Genomic DNA, 22,492 nt, shown 5'->3' with positions numbered 1-22,492 from the left:
GGCAGTGCTATGTTGCGGGATGAACCCGTCTGATCTAGATGGATCCGTTTTTGCATATGAGGCAGTAGTCTCGTAGCTAAGATCCGGCTAAGTATTTTATAATCCATGTTGAGCATGGATAAAGGGCGGTATGAGCGCACGTCAGTAGCCAGACGTCCCTGTTTCAGTAGTGGTATCACTATAGCTTCATTTGTGGACGGGGGAAGCACTCCAGTCTGCAGCGCCTCTGAGTAGAGTGCACTCAACTGCGGTGCCAAGAGGTCTATATAGGCACTGTAAAACTCAACAGTTAGTCCAGCCGCACCGGGTACCTTTCCTCTAGCCATCGCCCCCACTGATATAGTTACATCAGAGGGGGATATTGTTTCCTCCAGTGCCCGTTGATCCTCCTCTCCCAGCACAGGAAGCCGGAGACCCCCCAGAGTTGTTACTCAAGTTTCTGTAGTTTGCGTAGGTTTGTTGACTCTAAACAGTGATCCCTAAGTTGAATTAGTTGGCTTAGCAAAGTAAAAATGTTGATAAATTCTGTGAAAAACTGTAAGCTTCAGCTCCTTTTTATCCTGTTACTGGCCTGATCTGTCCTTGGCCTTTGTTTTGTATTGCCTAGTTAGCTATGCTCTATCTTTATGTGCAAGGAATTTGCTGGCCTTGTTCCCTCTATCCTGAAATGTACCCCTCCATTCATGTTAGGATATATTGAGCCTTTTTCTGCTCTAGTGCAGCTGTTTCCTCACCTTCTCAATGGGTCTGCAACTGTTTAGAAATGTGAAAAAGTGTTAGCAGATTATTAACAAATAATCATAAAAAAGCAAAATGTAAAACTTAAATTGATTTGTAAGTGTGAAGAAATGTGAAATTGGAGACTAAAAATTCAGTTGGTATCCTTAGCATGATTCATGGGAGCAGGCAAATACAGCAAACAATAGTATGGATGATTGGTGGCCTCAATGGGAGTACCAGTATGCACTGACAGAGAGAAAGAATGCATTAAGAGTAAAAAAGAGAAAGTAGTATGCACTTCCCCATTAAATAAAAATTTTATTTTTGTATATTTGTGTACTTTAAATAAATAATTTCATGATTTGCATGTTAGATAGATATATATTTCTTTCTGTGAATTGTTTTGTACTTTTTGACTCTCATTCGTATAAATTCTGTGTAGTCCAACAGCATCTGCTGGCCTACCTCGGCTGACACCACCTAGTTTGTCTGTAGGCATATAATCTTGTTTTTCTGTAGGTGTTGTGTACCCCAGAGAAATGTGCACAGTCTACAGTTAGGGGTTGACAATATCTCCACAGGTCTAACAGGCCTAGGCATGCCAGCCCTTACCTCCCCTCTGGCGTTAGTTCCAAACTACCTCCTTGTCTATGATGGAATTTCTCATTCTTGGTGCTCATTACCAAATTAAAGTTGCCCCCAGTAATTAACGGGCCAGTGGCACAGTTGATTGCTCTGATGGTATGTTTCAACAAGCATTGGCAATGCCAACAGATCTGTCTTTAAAGGAATGCTGTTCAAGAATGTGAAGCTTTACAAGTAAATAGAATGGAACAGTGATAAAAATGCATGTCAGACATGCATGAGGCTTTGTCAGATGTCATAGCTTGCGCAACTGGGAGAAAGGTAAATGGTACAAATTCAGTCAATTGGTAGTAAACTTTATGTTCGGTTAGCAATGTTCGCACTTACATTGTTGTAGATATGTGAGATTGTTCAGTGGGTTTGGCACTGCTGACAGCTGCTTTAAAACTCAGTCTAAGCTTTAAATGCCTCAATAGGACTCTTACCCTTTGTGGGAAACTAGCACTTGGTTGCAGTACCTCCCCCCACTTTTTGACTGGCTTCTGGATGCAACTTGGTCTGGAGTGCACTGGGATCCTGCTAACCAGGTTCCCAGTGGCAGTGTTCTTTCCCCAAAAATTTTAAACATAGTTGGCACACCTTTAGCTGCCACTATAAGTCCGTAGTAAATGGTACTTGGGTATCCAGGGCATGGGGTGCTGAGGGTAACAGCACTAATTGTGCCACCCTCTAGGGCCATGCATCCAGATGCACCCAGCACTACCATTAAAGGCTGAATGTCCTGGTGCAATCCTAAAATGCAAACTTGATATGGCACACTGCCTGTGTGCCCTGCCCACTACACACTGCATACATTATAGAAAAGTTACCCCTCGGGCAGGCCTTCCAGCCCTAAGGCTAGGTGCACTGTACTGTACATGAGGGCATAGCTGCATGAGCAATATGCCCTCACTGTGTCCTTGCCAAACCTGGGGCACAGTGAATGAACAGAGCAGCCGTTTTAAATGCATCTGCTGGACACTGGTCAGTACAAGTTTCACAGCTACATGATGGCCACTCTAAACCCTGGGTTGTTTGGTATTAAACAACTCAACATGATAAATCCAAACTGGTACCACTGTTTCATTTATCATAAAATGTAGCCAGGGGTCACCTTAGAGGGCCCCCCTGCCAAAACTAACCACCCTGGCCTGGTTGCTGGCTGGTTCTATCCAGCCTGCCACCTCTAGACGCCCAATCTACAAACCTTGGGGCAGAGCTCCGTCTTTCTGGTTTGTGGAGCAAAGCCCCTCCTGGGTGGAGGTGCCAACACCCCCTCCCTCAGGAGCTGGTGGCGAGCTTCAAAGGGCTAACCGCCTTTGAAACCCAACCCCCAGGCCTGCTGCTAGCAGCAGATCGTAACCTCTTTTCAGACCCCCAATTCTGGGGAGCAACTACACAAAGAGTAGGAGAAGTGCCCCACCTGACATGCACCACCCTAAGGTTCTGCCTACAAGGTGGGCACTCCATTTCATTTCCCCCATCTTGGATGGAAGGAAAATAGCCAATCAGGGATAGGGAAGTGACTCTTCCTGCAGGAAGTGGTCCCTGTAGTGGGTGTAGCCACCCAAAGGTAGGAGTCCCATTGGTCACTACCTACCCTAAAACGCCCACTAAATTCAGTATTTATGGGTAGCCCTAGACCAGGTTATCAGATTCGACAGACAAAAAGAAGAGCAGCACCAAGAAGATCCAAGGCACGAAAACTGTGGACCTGCTGCAACAAAGAAAAGGCGCCAAACCCTACTTGCTGCTCTCAGGACCAACAATCACTGCTGAGGAGCTGCTGGACAACTGGAAAAACTCTAAAGAACCCCAGAGGACGTCCAGGCTTCGAAAATCACCCTAGAACTCCCTCCAGAGTGGAGATACAACTCTACAACAGCAAGAAACCAGCAAGCCAGTGAGGGTCACTTCACTGACCAGCCGCTAACTCCCGAACTGGAAGTCGCTGCTGGATCAAAAAGACACACCGATGCCCCAAGGACAAGCCCTGCAAAGTGTGGCAAGTTTGGTGACACTGCGCCCTCCAGTGGTCAAACTGTACCAATACCCTGGATATTGGTCAGATAATGTCGGACATCAAGAAAACCAGCCTGCCTGGAGCTGGAAAAAGGACCCGGAGGAGACCCTAGAAGCCCCAGATGAGGATCTTGAGGAACACCCACCAGAGTGCCCGCATTGCCATGCAAACGACCCTTAAACCAACTCACCTCTGCTCCAGAGGGCATCCTTGCGCACAGCTCCTGGCTCAACGATTCGCTCTGCACCCAGCTGCTCTGTGCCCTGCAGCGAAGAACCTGCTGTGCCCTAAGGGTCCCCCACCCCTTGCGACCTCAACACTCCAAGGGACCCCAAGGTACCTTCTTTAAGCTTACCTGTGCAGTGCTTTTCCAAGTGGTCCCCCACAGTAGCCCTGCAGCAGCTCCCGAGACCTTTCACTGCTGCTCCAGCCGGAACCGGGAGCCGCCCAAACTTCTCCAGCTGGCACAGTGTGACCTTTAAACCATTTATTTATAGCTTTCACCCTAATAATGAAGGCTTTTCATTAATGAAGCATAAATACAAGCCCGAACAGTATTAACTTATGGACACACATATACCTTAACTGCAGACCGTTCCCTTCTCTGTAAACTGACAACCAAGGGTTTGAGTTGCAGTGTTGCAGCCAAAGGGTTTATGCTGCACGGGGTTGGGCCTTCTTGTCCCAAAGACAAAATAAACATGAAAACTTGTTGGCCTTGACCCCAAACAATATGTCCTGGGTGTCAGGTGATAGGCTTTCCACATCCCTGGTGCACATGGATAATGAAAACTCCAGCACTTCTAGCGTGTGGCGGGACCGGTCACCCATCTTAAAAAAAGTAAAATGTAGTCCCGACACAGTGTCCCAGAAATGCCCGTTGTGCATGTTTAACAGTAGTTGGGCGGTGTCCCCGGGAGGGCTAATTACCGGAAGAGACATCACATATGCATGCCTTTGTCAAATGGTGATAAAGAAAAATGGAGCGACGGTGGTGCCAGAAAATGGCAAGCCTATGGGCAGGCTGAAGCCTCAGATGTATGCATAGCATGTCTCTGTTCGAGACAGCGCATGTGCGCATCTAGAGCCAAGACCTTAAAAGGGATCTTGGCTCTGGTTTGGCACGTATTTTAAGATTTTGGAAATAGATTGGGCTCCCCTACAGACCTTTGATCACTAACCACACCCCTCCTTGGATTGTTTCACTCTGAGTCTTTTAAGAGATTGTGTTTGCCTAATACAGTTCCCACCCCTGCAGTTTTATTTTGGCTGGATGCTTAAAATTGTAAAGGGGAATGTCTGAAGTTCATTCTATTGAAAAACCAGACAAGCAGCATATGTCGGCTTTCAGATCCCTCATTTATTTAAGAAAGGTTAGGTTTTTTCACATGGCTATTTAGTACCCTAATTTTATGGGTGACTACCTTGAATGTTATTGTTATACTTACTTATATCGAGTGACGCAAGCTATCTGGTAATGCTGTAACCTTCAGTTTATATGTTATCCTCCCCCACCCAAATAGTCCAATGAATTAAACGAGGCTCAAAATACTGAACGCTTAACTAAAGGGCTGTTCATACATGGCACTTGCTTCTGTTTCTCATGCTCCATACTTCCCTTGTATATTACAGAAATGTTGTAATTGTTATATTTTTGCATGACAATGTCCGTGGTAAAGGCATTATTTGAATTTTTACTATACTGTAATTGTAGGACGACTTACAGCATTTGAAGTAAAGTATCCTGTATGAAATGAAAAACTGCCAATAAATAATTTTCTTATATATATATATAATCTTACTCGGTCTGCTCTTCAGTGCCTTCCGTTCTTGGTGCTCTGTGAGATGGACCCCTTCTGATCCGGGCCCACCAATCTTGTCTGGCCTCACACTGCAACAGTTGTCTGGTTGTTTCATTTAAACGCGCATTTTGTGAGCGTGTGTTACCTAACAGCTGTGACCTTTGGAACCACTCGGAAGGCCACACACGCCTAATAAAAGATTGTTTGTTGGTATGTGATATTTACTGATCTATCGCTTTTCCATTGCCGTTCAGGCACTTTCTCTATTGTCCTGAGGAGGAGTCCGGATTTGTTAAGGCCGAAACGCATCGACTGTATCTTTCGAGGAGTGACTGTCAGAATTTACGAACTATGAGATCTAAGAATTTGAGGATTGTATTGGACTTTTTCTCTGTGACTGTTCTCTCTCACTGAGGCGAGATATGTTCCTTGGACAACTGTCATCTCCTTCTTTTGTGACTGCTGGCCATTGGATTGATACGCAGATTATATCCAATATCTCAAGGTGCTTTAATGGAACTGTTGGTTGATGATTTTCGTTATGTGTAATATGTGTATATATAATTAGTGTTTTTATTAGTTGTATATAAGATTCTCTTGGGTGCACAGGTAATTTGTGGGCACTACAGTCTAATTGGTTTAATTGGAAATAAAAGAAATTATTTTTCAGTGAATAATTGAGTTTTTCACTGCGATAGTTAAGTACATATTTATCCCTTCTGGATATTTTTGCTTGTAGTATTACTTTTTGTCCCTGATCCAGTGGGGTAATAGGGAGTTCCCCTTTTGCTGTCTGCTACTCACACTGCAACAGAGGCAGGCTCCAGGGCTCAAAGCTAATGCCTATCTCCTTAGTGCACTTGGTTGCTCGATCCGCTTCGCAGACAAGCACCAGCAGCTTTTAGGGGCCTGAGGTCCCAACAGTGTTATCGAGTAAGGCCCCTCTTCAGGAGGTGGCTGCGGGCACACTGCCCCATCTGGTCCTCTCATGCTCCCCGCCTCCTGACCAGCCTGGATGGTCTTCCAAGGCAGCCATACGTGCTGCCCCCGGACTGGTCCTGCTGCCAGTTTACAAAATGTGTGCAGCCTTATTGTGAAGTGCTGTGCCTCTGAGGACTCGCAGCATGCTCACCACCCTCTCCGCCGGACACTCTCTCCTTGTGGGTGCCTGTAGGAGCTTACAGTCAATAGGTAAATGGTGTGGTGAGTGGCAGCCCAGGATTTGGTATCCACCATCTTCTGAAGCTCAGCCATGCACTTGAATCCACACTTTTACCCCCTAGTTGGGATGGTATCCCCTCATAAATGTTTTGTATTATCTCTGCTACTAAAGCCTACTTAATTGGTCAATATTGAGATTGAACTCTCATTAGCTTTTCAAGCTGCTTCACCTGTTTGCTATGGGATATTGGGGTACCATGTCCCTTTTGTATGGACTGCAGTTTTGCTTTTCCATCAAAACCGGAAGCACTGGTCTGGAGCTTTAGTCATGACCCCTCCCCCCTCTGTTAATAAAGGGCCTGTACTTTTGAGATCGTGATCAGATCCTGAGGGCAAGTCTGGTTGGTACGTAGGGTCAGAGGCTGATAGGGACTTATGAAATATCCTGGTGCCATTGGTGTTTCCCACTAGTTCTTGTGCTTTTGGATCACCAGCCTTTTGTTGGTAATATAGCCGTGGTGACCTCTGTAAAAGACGCTTTGTCTTCTGGTCCCCTTGTTTCACTTTCTGATATTTGGTCTATTTCCGGTCTTCTCTCTATGCTGTGCAACTTCTATCCTGATGTTTCATCTGTAAATCCCCAAGGGTATTGATTTTTGCATTCTTGTCTGAGGATCTGTCTGAGCTTGAGAGTCTGGCTGTAGGGTCCATCATTATGAAGCTACAGGTAGTGTATCCAGCTTTTGCTTATTTGGTAGTGTAGCATTGCTTTTTTGTCCAGGAGTACAATGTGTCTGCAATAGGCAGCCTTGTAGCAGCACTATTAATAAAGGGTTCTAAAGACTGCTAGCTGGGAACTGTGTAAGAACGTAACCATTTTTCTCCCATTGATGCTTTGGTCACTAGGCTGTGCTATTGAAGGGAACACAAACGGTAGATCAGATGTTGACAGTGTTCCGAGCAGCCTTTTTCCTCTCACCCACATTAAACGGCAAGTAGACTTATCTTGTGCAATAAACAGTAGACACATGCATAGGTGTGATGGAACAACTGGATTCTAAAAAAAATACATAAATACACAAACATGATGAGAAGTAGGGTAACTCTACAGTTGAGTTCTAGGGGCCATATTTTCAGCTCCAAGGTCGACTGAGTTTTTTTCAGAGAACCAGCATTCCACGGTTAGCGGTGTTATTGCATGGCCACTGCACCAGTGTAGTAGTAAAAATGCTAGGTCCCTGACTCAAGATACCTCGAATTGCACCACAGGTGGTGCAGCAAGTTGCACCAAGAGCTGCATGCCCACTGAGCTGCAGACATACTTGCAAAAAATAAAAACGTATAAGCTCTCTTTCCAGGCTGCATCCGCTGCTGGTCAATCGTGTACAGTGATTAAAGGACCCGCAGGGAGCATTCTTGCCATGGGAGTGTGGTGATACTGTAACATCCTACCCTATTCTATCCCCTACTTAGTATAAACACATTCCAAGACTATTACTGTAATTATAATTGGATTTATATCGATCTTACTACCTCTGATGAGGCATTAAAGCACTCTACGGCGAGTAGCACACTACTCCAGAACCCAAGGTTAATGGTTAATCTAGTGTTTATTGTTGGTTTTTGTGATGAGGTTTGTGCCCTCAAGAAAATAATTGCATGCATTTACTCTAGTTAACTTTGCGATATTTTAATATCAGGTAGGTGTAATTATTAGTGGGGGCTATGTGGTTTCAGATTAATTGTTGGTGAGATAGATAGGCTGACAGATATTATGCAACGTTAGATTTCAAGGGATAGGGTTTTAAAGAAGAGATTGTGACCAGTAAAATATTGTATCAGCCAATTGCAGAATTACAATAACAAAGATTGAGGCAGGCAGGTATGAGAGTGAGAGGGGCCTGTACTCAGAAATAGAAGGTGATGAAAAAGTAAGAAGAAGATCACTGAAGAAAGAAAGTATGTCAAGATCAGTTTTACATTAAGGTTTTTAGGAATATTGTGGGGGAAGGCTTTCTGAGTTAGCAAGCATTGGACAATGTAAGTTGTAGAAAGAAACAACATTATACATAATGTTCATATCCGAGGCAGAAAGCTTAAACATGCAATTCCGAGTATCCACATCATTTAAATATTAAATGTTAATAGCCCTGGTCTCTTTTAACCTTAGCCTGGATTGTACCAACCCTGTTACAGGTCTGGTGATTGCACAAGGGGAGTTGGTGCCATCTAAACCTCTTCCCTCACTATTCTGTAAAGTAAATGTTATTTCACTCACTCACTAAAAGAGTTATTTGGCACTGGCAGTGTCTCGCTAATGATCAATCAGATTTGTACAGAATGATGGAGGCCTGTGGGTTCTATTTTGGTGTATCACTATGCAGGGGGGTGAAGACCTGGAAAGTGAAGTGAGTTTAAAGGAGACAAGGATCCTATAGGAAATGTGGTTAGATCTTTCCTGTGGCACTGCCACTTGATAGCTAACAGGGGTGAAGGTGGCTGCAGTCTGTTCAGAGTGAGAACTATTATGGACTCTGAGGATATTCTCAACCTGGGTCTTGGAGAAGGAGGCTGGTTTCCACAGCTTCAGACGTCGCCACAAAAGACTCTGAGCCTGTCAAGATTACAGCTTGGGTCAATCATCCCAAACTTCCCTAAGTTGAGTCATCTTCTCCACAGCCCGTTGTCCTTCCAAAGTATCTAAACTGCGAGGTACAGTTTCTAAGGTTTCAGGGCACACTAGTGGGGCCTTGTGTGCTTTCTGTACCTTACATGTACCCCCATAATACTAATCAGTCATACTAAAGGCAATACAGTGCTGTACACATCTGCTTTGATGTTACATTTTAAGTCAAATACATGTGGTCACGGCAAGCAGGAGAGGACCCAGGAGTTGTGCTCTGTGGTCCTTAGCTATCATTTTTATCAGTACGTATTTAGGGTCCAAACGTGCTGCTTTGACCCAAGATTTATTGCCTTTTTTATACAAAGGAACAATGATACTCCCTGTCCGAGACACTGGGATTGTAGCATTCAAATAACAAGAGTGGAATACCGGGTTAAGGATCTTTGCCCAAAGCAAGGGCTCTTTTTTAATTACTGCCATGGGGACTTGATCCGGACCCATTGCTCCCGAGGCCCTCATTGACCTTATAAGCCCCTCTATCTCGAGGATTGTAGGGGCACCGAAAGCATTGGGCTCCAACTAACAACCAGTCTTAAGGTCCAATTTATCTAATTCCACATCCTCATTTTCCGCATAAAGGGAGATGATATAGTCCCTCCATTCTGACTCAGCAATTGGTGGTGCTAGGGGAGTTTTACGAGACCCACAAATTCTATTGGATAGCCATTTCCCCCCACTATCTGTAACCTATCAAATTATACATTAAGTAATGCACTTGTCATTTCACGATAGCTATTATCATTTTGATTGGTCTTCATAATTGACGTTTTTCGTAGGTGGCACATCCGGGGTTACTTCATTCTTTGGCACACTCTTCGGGTCAAAAGTTCTCTTTTCCATGGTCGAACGTCCTTGAAAGTGTCCATATTTTGTTGCAAAGCGTATAACTCTATACTAAAGCAGCTAGCATGCGAATGGGAAAAACTATTAATGTTGCAAAAACGTAGAAAAGAACAAATGCTGGGTCATGGCCTTTTGCAAGTCAGCACACTGGAGAAACAGACAATATGCTTTAGTATGAGAGTTGCACAGCTAATTCTTCAGCTCACGCTAACTTAAGACTTATGGATTCTCATAAATGCGATCTTTGTACGTTTTAATGTATTCGATGAATTCATAATGCAAACAAATATTTCTTATAAATGACATTAGTATATGCGTACAATAATTCTTTACGTTTAAGATACATTTCAATGAATAATATTATTAATGCAACATTGTTAAATATAAGCATTTCACATCTAGAATAAGTTATATTTAAACTACGCTCTCTCACTCCCATCTGTAATAAAAAATATTGCAGTACCCCCTTTTTCATGCCCCATCTTGGACGGCTGTGCTTTTTGACAAAGGACCGTGTATTCCGGGCAAGAAATATTAGTTACGCTCCAAGTCTCCTGGATGCAGATTAGGTCCGCTTGAAGAGAGCAGAAATGGTCTAATTTACCTATATAATTCTCTGATCCTGCAGCATTGCAGGAGACCACATGGAGATTATGGTTAAAAACCATGTTGTAGGGCTTTCCCCTTCACCTTAGCGTTATTTAAAACCCCTGTCAACCAGCTCCAATTATCTTGAAAGGGACTCCGAGAGGGAGACTGGGCCTCTTTGACAAGCTTCACCAGTCTTCCTTCCCGGGAAAGAATCATCACCCTTTCCAGGGGAGGAGCCGGAGACCCACGCCCAAGAGAGATGTTACGTTTATTCACGCCTGGCGCAGGGGGTGACTGGATTCTATGCAAATGGGAGTCCATACTCCTAACTGGGACCACATCCATGCCTCTGCATTGCAATTGTTCACAGTTGGCTAAAATCCAATTTACAATAGTTTTAGAGGAAAACCAGACTATTGATTTAGCAGAGTCGAGACCCTGCGTTCAAAATACACGAGCAATAACACTACTTTCAAATAAATTTAACTCCGGTATATCTCTAAAACACGCTATTAAAAGAGAACGGTTTAAAGATAAACTTGAGTCAAATAAGACGCAAAACTCAAGGCACGACGTCCCAGACAGACTGGAAGGATTCTCCCTCTCACAAGTAGGAACTCCACCACCCAAGTTGTCAGAAATTAAATGCGTGGTATTACAAAACACATTAGCATGTGGGTTCAGGGAAGAGGTCACTTTCTTTACAATCAGTAATGCATCTGGTTTGTCCATGGGAAGTTCCCAAAAGGGAACTAGATAAAGTTATTCCTTAAAGGAGGAGGGTACTACATCTTCCAGGTCCTCCAAAACATTTGTCCTCTCCTCCATTGGGTATTTATTGATAACTTCCATGGGGGGGGGGGGAATTCCTGAGGGAATCTGGCCGTTGAACTTTACCTTTCTAGGTTTTCTTTTAGAAATCCGCCTTTTAGCTTTTCTTCGCTGCTTTTTCCCTTTTTGGGACTTTCCCAGATTCCCTTCATTGACTACTTGCTTAATCGATTCCATCCTCTTGTGCTCCACAATTGGACAAATGGGGAGTAACTTAGACTGAGGTAAAAAGATAGGAAATGGAGCCATAGACGAGGATGATTTTAACTCAGAGTTTACTGACAGAGATATTCAGCTGCAAAGGTGATGAAGAGAATAACTTTTCCAGGGAATAATCAGAACTTTCCAAGTCAAAACTTTCCTCACACATCACCGGAGAAGGGGACACTTGTGGTTTCCCAGCCTGGGTTCCTCTGGTAAACAAAACCGAAGATTTGATTGGGTTTGTGTACAAATTTGCATCCAAGGGGTCCGGAAGTATAATAGGACAACTACCCCCCAATTCCTTGGAGGCCTCCTTTACAGTAGTCTGATTTTTCTCAATTGGGGTTAAACCCTCCTTCTTTTGACCTGACAGGACTTTCAATATAGCCAATAGAGTATCTTGGTAATGATCAAAGCTATTTATCGATTTTTCCAAGAGCGCTAAGATAGACGAAAGTATTCTCTCTAGGCATTTAAAGGACTCCGAAATTACTATATGTTGAACCAGGGGGACACTTGGCGAATTTCTGGAGAACAAAAACTCCGGGGTGAGTAAATGAAATCCTGGAGATAGAGAGAGATCTGAAGGTGTACTACTAAAAAAGTCTTAGGCAAGAGGATTCCTCTCTTCCCTCCAAGGGCGGAGACACACGATGAAAAGACAAGCTCTTTGTGTCAAACATCCCTTTTACCTCAATGTCCGGCAGGGTAAAGTCTCCCACATCCGGGGGAAGGTCCCAGGTTGAAAGAAGGGAGAATCGTGTTCTCTAGATCGCCCCCAGCAATAAGCAATTGACTAATAGAAGGAGATGCGGCCAGAACCTTCCCGGAATTATAGAGATTATCAAAACCCTCAGGGTTTGCAGGAGCTTCCTCATTAGGTGGGGATCGCCAAGATTTTTCCTTTGCAAAAAGGGAAGAATTGTGCGGAACTTTTTGCATTCAAATGGGACATAGGCCCTCATTACAACCCTGGCCGTCAGTGTTAAAGCAGTGGTAAAACCGCCAACAGGCCGGTGGTAAAAAAATTGAATCACGACCGTGGCGAAAACCGGCAACATAGACAGCCACTTTAACACTCCGACCGCCACTGTGGTACAAACAAACACGCGGCGGTAACTGCCAACAGACAGGTGGAAAACAAGGTTCCGCCTCTGTATTACAACAGTCCAATCCGAGAACAAAATCACGGTGGAAACAGGACTTGGAAGAGAAAACGCTCACCTCTACACACCCCATGAGGAATCGGAACGCCATGGAACCCGAGCTCCAGATACTGCCAGCCATTATCTTCCTGCTTCTCCACCAGGAACAACAAAGACGGCGGCGAAGACCACGGTGTGAGTACTGCACCTATGACACAGGGGAGGGAAAAAAGAGTGACACACACACAACATGCAACACTCCCACCCTCCCCCACTACAACTCACACACAAGTACATGTTGATACATTACATTAACAACCCCCAACTCCCCCTGGAAGAATGCAAGGACAAAAGGAAAAGAGTTGAACGTTTGTAATCTATTCAAAAACAGTAATCAAAAATATATACATTCATGTACATATATTTACACTAGAAACAAATATATACATCAAGAATACAAGTCCAAAAATGCATGGGCGAGGCCCACACTCAATACCCGATCAAAACGGAGAGAACACTGCTTGGACATCAGATAGAAATACAACAGGCACCTCAGGGGGAAGGGAAGGGGGGGGGCACCTCAGCCGGATGATTGCACGACGCCAGATCCACGAGGGGGCTCCATGCCATTGATGTATCCTGGAGAGTGCAAAGCCACAGTCTCTCAAGTCTCTCAAGTGGGTGGGTTGCCCACTGCTGCATCCTGGGGAGTGCAAAGCCACAGTCTCTCAAGTCTCTCAAGTGGGCGGTTTGCCTATTGCTGCATCCTGGGGAGTGCAAAGCCACAGTCTCTCAAGCCTCTCAAGTGGGTGGGTTGCCCACTGCTGCATCCTGGGGAGTGCAAAGCCACAGTCTCTCAAGTGGATGCCTTTCTCCACTGGTTCTGGAGGGGGCTTTGTGCCCAGAGTTCTTCATCCTGCCAAGGACCGAGGTAGTGGATGTGAATCTCCACTGGTTCTGGAGGGGGCTTTGTGCCCAGAGTGCTTCATCCTGCCAAGGACTGAGGTTGTGGATGCCTTTCTCCACTGGTTCTGGAGGGGGCTTTGTGCCCAGAGTGCTTCATCCTGCCAAGGTCCGAGGTAGTGGATGCCTTTCTCCACTGGTTCTGGAGGGGGGTTTGTGCCCAGAGTGATTCATCCTGCTAAGGACTGAGGTAATGTATGTGAATCTCTATGTGAATCTCTATGTGAATGTATGTGAATCTCCACTGGTTTTGGAGGGGGCTTTGTGCCCAGAGTGCTTCGTCCTGCTCGTGGCGGCCTCAGTGCTGGTGGCGGCGGAGTCCTGGGCAGCGGTACTGGTGGCGGCGGTGTCCTGGGCAGAGGTGCTGGTGGTGGGGGTGTCCTGGGAAGTGGTGCTGGTGGCGGTCGGTGTCCTTGGCAGCGGTGCTTGTGGTGGCAGTGTCCATGGTAGCGGTGCTTGTGGCGGCGACTTCCTGTTCAGCGGTGCTTGTGGCGGCGGTGTCCTTGGCAGCGGTGCTTGTGGCGGCGGTGTCCTTGGTAGCGGTGCTTGTGGCGGCGACTTCCTGTTCAGCGGTGCTGGTGGCGGTGGTGTCCTTGGCAGCGGTGCTGGTGGCGGTGGTGTCCTGGGCAGCGGTGCTGGTGGCGGCGGTGTCCTGGGCGGCGGTGCTGGTGGCGGCGGTGTCCTGGGAAGCGGTGCTGGTGACGGCGGTGTCCTTGGCAGCGGTGCTGGTGGCGGTCTTGTCCGCCGTGCAGGTTTTCCCAGACTTGCCTGTTTTACTGTGCCCCTTCCCCACATTGGATGGTGGCGCAGCTGTCTCCACACTCCCAACTGTACCCCTGGGAGAGGCTTTGGTGGAAGATTTTTTTCCTCTCTCTCGCCGGGCACTGGCCACTTTTTTGTGCTTTTGAGGTGGGGGAATGTCCGTGCTCTGGCTCCTTGGCACACTGGCTGCCCTGCTGCCTGGTGCACTCCAGAAGCCGGTTACTACTGGCACCACTGTTCCCGCTGATGTTGTGGTTGAGGCGCTGGGTTGGGACCTGGAGAGGCGGGCCCTAGGAGACTGAAGGGGTGGGGGAGGTGAGGGGAAGAGGTCAACATTTGATAGGAAACGTTTTTTGGACACACTGGGACGGGTAGATGAAGGGGGTTTGGGAGTAGAGGAAGAGGTAGTGATTGTAGGAGGTGTACGTTTGGTGACTTTGGGTGAAGGTGCATGGGCTGGAGGCTGTCGTGAGGTGGATGGCTGTTGGGTGGGTGTCTGGAAAGGTATTTTCGTTGTATTTTACCAGAATGAAAAGTCTTGCAAGCATTTTTGCCTCACATTTCAAGGTGCAGAGCTGCCTGAGAAGATTTATGGCCCCAATAAAGGAGATAAGAAGTGTGCGATGTCGTAAGTGCTGGCAGGGAGGGGCCCTGGAGAGAGAGACTTGAGATGCAGTTCGAGGCTAAGCAAGTTTCACATCATGGCTTCTAGGCTTAGCTACATTATACAAGAAAGGGCATATTGTGGTTTTCGTGAGCAGTTAGCTATACGACCAGGTGTTTCATTGGTAAAATAAGCTTATTTGAGGAGCCAGATGTAAACAAGGACAGCACTGGAACAAAGCCAAAACAAATGTCAGCAGCATGGAAGGAGGTGGGAGAAACGGAATGCTGCATTAAAATTCAGGCAGCTACCAGCCTAAAACACCCACAGTGAAAGAGGAGAACCAAAGAAATAACAAAAATAGTCTGTCACAGCAACAGATAAAGAAACCAAAGTGGACTAATACATAGTTGGTCACTGCTCTGAAAAAGAAAAAGGCAGAACTGACCACTAGCGAGCAAGAACTTTTAAAGAAATCTGCAACCAAAAAATGAAATCACTTTAAGCAATAAGAAGTATACTAAAACTATACACGAGGTCGAACACTTACGCTCGACATAAAAAGGACCATCGAGCCACTCAACCATGCATTCAAGCATTATAAATTGATCTATGAGTGATGCCACTGACCTCACTTTTCAGGATCTGCTAGTCTCATGTTTGGCATGGCGAAAGTCTTTTTCCATCTTTCAACAGGCAAGGGCAATGTAGGTGTGATCAGTTTTAAAACTGTGAATGAATGAATTGTAATCAACAATCTTCAATATATACAACATTGAGTAGATTCATTTTATAAACAATAGTGTGTTTAATAATACAGTAAAATGTGTGTATCATTTGTACAACTATTTTTCAAAGCTTTTACTGATTTGACAATTCAGGTTTTGCTCATATCATTTGTCCAGAGTATTTAATACAAAGTTTATATACCTTACAAATCTAATGACTAAAATACCTTCCAATAGATTAAAAGAAGCAATAATTGTTACTTTACAGGTCTGTATCTTTAAATTACGAAAAGATGGAGCTACAGAACTTGCTGCACTCACTTAAAAAGACTGAACAGCAGCATATAACATGTACTAGCTGCCCATTTTTTTTTAATTTGCAGAGTCTGCAATTATTGCCCTGTCTACTTTACGCCTATAGTTGTAGAACGTGTCCTAAATTAAATAGGTCACAGTATATACAAAGGTATTTTTAACTTCCATGATATGGCAAGGTATTGTATGGTAATGGCTCGTTTTACTTGTAACTACAGAGAAGCACATTGTTATGGGCGCAGTCTTTGAATGGTTTAAGGCTTTTATCCCTTGACTTACAATTAGTGCGATTCTGCAAATATTAAAAACGTTTTGGTATGAAAGATCGTGTTCCCGTGCTGGTTTCATACCGAATTATTGAAGTTAAGAATTAATGGTGATATGTCAGTGTTCTGATAGAATCATTTGGCGAGTCAAATTCCTTACTTAGAGTGCCTCTAAAAGCCCTTTTATCAAGTTGTTTTATCATAAACCAGTGTCTTAGCATTATTGCATACAATGCGAAAGATTGATCAGTTAGTTTAAAGTCTAAATACATTTGACTTGTTGATTGAGGAAGTTGAAAGACTGATCTATGTAGTTTAGTATGGCCCTGATTTAGCCAGGTACTAAATTCACCTTGAAAGTCTCAATCCCATAGATAAGTTACAGGAAGAAATGTGGCTTTTATAGCATGAATAAGCGGGGATATAGATGGACCATCAATGTTTTTGGATACTTTTATAAATGCAGAACTTAGTATTGCGGATTTAGGGGGTTATTCTAACTTTGGAGGAGGTGTTAATCCGTCCCAAAAGTGACGGAAAAGTGACGGATTTACCACCAGCCGTATTACGAGTCCATTATATCCTATGGAACTCGTAATACGGCTGGTGGTATATCCGTCACTTTACCGTCACTTTTGGGACGGATTAACACTCCTCCAAAGTTAGAATAACCCCCTTAATCTTTAGTGCTTGTAGATGTAATTTGGATGTTCCTTTTAGCTTTTTAAAGTTGTGTTTTTCATATTGTACCCTAAGAATTAACAAATAAAAAAATAAAAGCCTTTGAACTTCTAATGCAATAAAATATTTTCTCGGTTTACCTTATTTAAATGAGGAAGGTCCATTCATAGCATATGTACAAGTGTGTTGTAGTAATGTCATTTTTTTTTAAGAATGCACGCTATTACTATGGAAGTGTTCATAACGTTTCCAATCTGTTTGCCAGGCCGCTTACAACATAGGTGAATGTACAGTTGTTTCGAAAATTGGTTGTGGATTTTAGCATTTAGCAGATGGGGAGAGTATAGCTTGGTCTCTCCAGATAATTCACCATCCTTTTCATCACTTAATTTACTCTATTGATTATCCGTATAATGTTCAAGGTGTTTCAAAGGGCACCATAATAAGTGCTGGTTCCCTTCCAACATTCAGTATTTGCTTCTTTTTTTTAGGCTTCAAGTAGATGCCTTGAAATTGCAGCCGGCTTCTCCGAAGATGAATTGGAGCCTTTTGAGGAAAAAATTGAAATGGATTATCAGAACATCGACTTGAAAGCTACTGACAATTCCATACCCTCCCCAAAAGGTAGAGGCAGGACATATATATATATATATATATATACTGTTTATGAAACATTAACTAATTAAATAGTGTATTGGTTTTATCCATATTAGCAACCTTATGCACCTTCAAGGAGAATAAAGTGCTGCAGAAACTGATCCTGCACAGCAGTGTAATTGCACCATTTTAAACTAAGTTCTTTAAAAAATGTATGTATTATTTAAACACGTACACGTTTGTTGACATGCACCTTTGTATTTGCAATCTCTCATCTCTTATGCACAACACTGTAGGAAAGTACCATCTTGCCTGGCATGTTACTCCCATTTTTACATGTATGTCAGTTTGTTTTTGCCTGTCTCACTGGGACCCTGCTAGCCAGGACCCCAGTACTCATATTTTGTGGCCTAAATGTGTATTCCTGTGTAGTGACTAACTGTGTCACTGAGGCTCTGCTAATCAGAACCTCAGTGCTTATGCTCTCTCTGCCTTTAAATTTGTCACTATAGGCTAGTGACCACTTTTACCAATTTCAATTGGCACACTGGAACACCCTTATAATTATCTAGTATATGGTACCTATGTACTCAGGGTATTGGGGTTCCAGGGGATCCCTATGGGCAGCAGCATTTCTTTTGCCACCCATAGGTAGCTCAGACAAACCTTTACACAGGACTGCCACTACAGCCTGACTGAAATAACGAACACTTTATTTCACAGCCATTTTCACTGCACTTAAGTAACTTATACGTCACCTATATGTCTAACCTCCACTTGCTGAAGGTTAGGTGCAAAGTTACTAAGTGTGAGGGCACCCTTGCACTAGCAAAGGTGCCCCCACATAGTTCAGGGCCATTTTCCCAGATTTTGTGAATGCAGGGACACCATTACTCTGAATATGGCCATGTAACATATCTAAGATCATGGAATTGCCCTCCCCATGCCAAATCTGGTATTGGGGTGCCAATTCCATGCATCCCCGGGGCTCCACTATGGACCCCGGGTACTGCCAAACCAGCTCTCTGGGGTTTTCTCTGCAGCTACCGCCGCTGCCACCCCACAGACGGGGTTCTGCCCTCCTGGGGTCTGGGCAGCCCAGTCCCAGAAAGGCGGAAAAAAGAATTCCCTCTGAGAAAGAGTGTTACACCCTCTCCCTTTGGAAATAGGTGTCAAAGGCTGGGGAAGGGTAACCTCTCTCAGCCTCTGGATGGTGCCCTCCTTGCATAAACCAGTCTACACCGGTTTAGGGAACCCCCAGTCCCTGCTCTGGCACAAAACTGGACAAAGGAAAGGGGAGTGACCACTCCCCTGTCCATCACCTCCCCAGGGGTGGTGCCCAGAGCTCCTCCAGTGTGTCCCAGACCTCTGCCATCTTGGAAGCAGAGGTTTGAGGGCACTCTGGAGGCCTCCGAGTGGCCAGTGCCAGCAGGTGACGTCAGACACCCCTCCTGATAGATGCTTACCTGACTAGGTGGCCAATCCTCCTCTGAGTGCTATTTAGGGTCTCTCCAGTGGGTTTTTCCTCAGAAAACGACTTTCAAGAATTCACCAGAGTTCCTCTGCACCTCTCTCTTCGACTTCTGCCAAGAATCGACCGCTGACTGCTCCAGGATGCCTGCAAAACTGCAACAAAGTAGCAAGAAGACTACCAGCGACATTGTAGTGCCTAATCCTGCCGGCTTTCTCGACTGTTTCCTGGTGGAGCATGCTTTGGGGGCTGCCTGCCTTCATCCTGCACTGGAAGCCAAGAAGAAATCTCCTGTGGGTCGACGGAATCTTCCCCCTGCTTCAGCAGGCATCAAACTTCAGCGTCACCGGTACCCTGGGACCCCTCTCATCCTGACGAGCTGGCTCCTGGAACACAGGTGGTGGACCCAAGTGACCCAGACTGTCCAGTGGTCCAACTGTCCAAATTTGGAGGAGGTAAGTCCTTGCCTCCCCTCTCAAGATAGGATTCCTGTGCACCACGTGAACTGCAGCTACAAGGGCTTCTGTGCACATTTCCACGAAATCCTGCACGCACAGCCAGGTCCCCAGCACTCTGTCCTGCGATGCTCAACTCCCTGAGTTGACCTCCAGTGTCGTGGGACCCTCTTTTGCAGTATTGAGACGACCGCCGCGTTTAGACTTCTTGAACCCGTGTTCAAGGACTTCTGCGGGTGCTTCCTTCTTGTGCGTGGGCTCTCTACATTGCTGAGGGCCCACTCTGTCTCTTCTCCCAAGTGGCGACATCGTGGTCCTTCCTGGGCCCGGGCAGCACCCTTTTTCTTCAACCCAGACTCTTGCAGCTAGCAAGGCTTGTTTGGGGTATTTTGCCAAGGAAACAACTCTGCATCCTCCAGCACTCCGTGGGACATCTTCTGCACAAAGGAGAGGTTCCTAGCACCTTTCGTTGTTGCAGAATCTTCAGCTTTTTCCATCCGGAGGCAGCCATTTTGCACCTTCATCTGGGGTTTAATGGGCTCCTGCCCCCCCTAGACACTTTCACGACTCTTGGACTTGGTCCCCTTTCTTTGCAGGTCCTCAGGTCCAGGTATCCGTCTTCAGTGCTTTGCAGTCTGTTGTGGTCTTTGCAAAATCCTCTATCAGGACTCTAGTGTGTTTCTGGGGAAATAGCAGTACTTTACTCCTACTTTCCTGGGTCTTGGGGTGGGGTATCTTGGACACCCTTAGTGTTTTCCTACACTCCTAACGACACACTACACTAGCCTGGGGTCCATTCGTGGTTCGCATTTAACTTTCTTAGTATATGGTTTGTGTTTCCCCTAGGCCTATTGCATCCCATTGTATTCTACAGCAGTGGTTCCCAACCTGTGGTCCTGGGACCCCTGGGGGTCCGTGAAGCCTCCTCAGGGGGTCCGCGACTGCTTAGAAAATTAAATAACATTATCAGATAAGGTCCCCAGCTTTCAGTAATGACTCAGTGAGGGGGTCCCCGGAATCCAATAATGATTCAGTGGGGGTCCCTGGGTTCCAGCATTGATAAAGTGGGGGTCCACAGAAATCAAAAGGTTGGGAACCACTGCTCTACAGTGTTTGCACTACTTTCTGACTGTTTTACTTACCTGATTTTTACTTGCCTCCCACTGGACTATATCCTCTGAGATATTTTTGGCACATTGTCACTAAAATAAAGTACATTTATTTTTAGTAATGCTGAGTATTGTCTTTCCTATGATATAGTATCTATGTGATATAGGTGGTATAGTAGGAGTTTTGCATGTCTCCTAGTTCAGCCTAAGCTGCTCTGCTATAGCTACCTCTATCAGCCTAAGCTGCTAGAACACTACTAATCTACTAATAAGGGATAACTGGACCTGGCACAAGGTGTAAGTACCATCAAGTACCCACTATAAGCCAGGCCAGCCTCCTACAAGCGCCAAATCACATTCCACATACTATCCCAAATATAACATTTTGCCAAGCAAGTGCCACCTTCCCCATAGTGAAGCATGCTGCTTATCCCAAAAATTTATTATATAAATGCTACAATCTAAAACAATATAGTTTGGGCTTTCACTGTCTTTATGACGCTGTTCTCATGTTCAGATAGAGGGCAATATGCCACAAAACCGGTTTTATTTTATTACGTTATGCATGTGAAACAATAAACCTGTCGGCATTTGACATCCATGTTGCTGTTGTTGGCCAGGCATTTTAAGTGGTAGATCCTCCACTTAGCAGCTCTCCAAAGCCTGTCCCTTGTTCCCCCAATTCTGTTGAGCAGGAATTGTGCAGCAGAATTCAGGAGGAGAATTGACCCGAGTTGGGCCAGTTGGTGGGTTACTAGACGACTGACGTAGTGGGTACAGCTTCTTTATGCTGCAGTGTAGTCCCTGCTGGGTGTGGCTGAAGGCATCATGTGGGGAGCTGCCCAGCTCAGAGAACAACTCTTGACACAACTAGTACTGAGGACTAGATGTTCCATGAAATGCACCTGTCCTATGAAGTGACAACCTTGAATTTAGTGTTTATCAGTTTTTTCTAGCACTGACACTGATTAGAACATTTGGTAAACAGGTTTGTGGGAGGCGGAGTGACATAATGAACACAAACTGAGAGAAGAAGGCCGCTTTATTAGAACAGGTGTGTGCATACATCTCAAAACATTAGAGAGACAAAGAACTGTCGCCTCACTAATACATATTGAAGCCTAACCCCTCTCACTCTTAATCTTCCTCCTTAAACATCATCCATCCAACCTAAACTAAAGCTTGCCTTCACATGTCCCATGCTCTAATGCCCTCAGGCTTCTCCCAAGCCTCCCTTCCTCTCACCACCCTGAAAAACCCTGACCATGTGTTTTTCTGCCTCACCTAACAAGTGTTGCCTGCTTATCGGATTGTCGCTACCAGCCACCAAGCACAGACCTCAACCACTAACTGTGACTGTCGCCCTACCTGTCAGAAAAAGCTAGCTAACTCCATAACTTAACTGCCAGCTTTTTTGCTAGAAGGCCGCTTATGCCTTTCATAAAATATTCATTGCTCAGTAAGGACAAATAAACCCCGTCTTGCCTGAATAATGAAAAGTCCTGTTCAGTAATGTTTTCATACAGTAAAACCGAAATACCAGGACCCTCACAAAAACTTCACGTCCCTATTCACCTTTCTTCTTGCCTTTTCTACTGCTGAGTGCTTCCTTGCACCGCTCCATACCCTTCTCAGAATTATCTGTCCTTATGATGTGAGTTCTTTACCAAGACCTCACAATCGATGCCAAATCCTCCTTCATGCATTTCAACAGAACCAAACCAGACACTTGAACTAAATCATTCTCCCAAGGTGAATCGACGTATCAGGACACACCACTCTGACATCCCAGGAAGTAATGGCCTCCATCTCGTACCTCCTTTTCCCCACCATTTAATTTCAAAACAATCTGACTGAGTTCCCAGTTCAACACCAAAATGCCCCTTCTTGGCCTGCTCTACCCAAAGTATA

General features: G+C 45.1%; 1 protein-coding gene across 3 annotated transcripts in view; it reads left to right on the top strand.

Moving 5' to 3' along the window:
• Window positions 1–22,492, top strand: part of LOC138265814 (zinc finger protein 70-like) — a 244,651-nt gene that overhangs the window by 11,894 nt on the left and 210,265 nt on the right. For all 3 annotated transcript variants that reach the window (XM_069213918.1, XM_069213892.1, XM_069213909.1), the window contains exon 2: window positions 17,441–17,573. Coding sequence is in view for 2 of the 3 variants with exons in the window: in XM_069213892.1 (XP_069069993.1) it covers window positions 17,441–17,573 (133 nt within the window). In the remaining variant the exon portion in view is untranslated. The remainder of the gene's footprint in view (window positions 1–17,440; window positions 17,574–22,492) is intronic.

This window comes from Pleurodeles waltl, chromosome 2_1, assembly GCF_031143425.1.
Source record: "Pleurodeles waltl isolate 20211129_DDA chromosome 2_1, aPleWal1.hap1.20221129, whole genome shotgun sequence".
Classification (NCBI taxonomy): domain Eukaryota; kingdom Metazoa; phylum Chordata; class Amphibia; order Caudata; family Salamandridae; genus Pleurodeles; species Pleurodeles waltl.
Note: the sequence above shows the minus strand (reverse complement) of the source record. Positions and strands in the feature narration are given on the sequence as shown.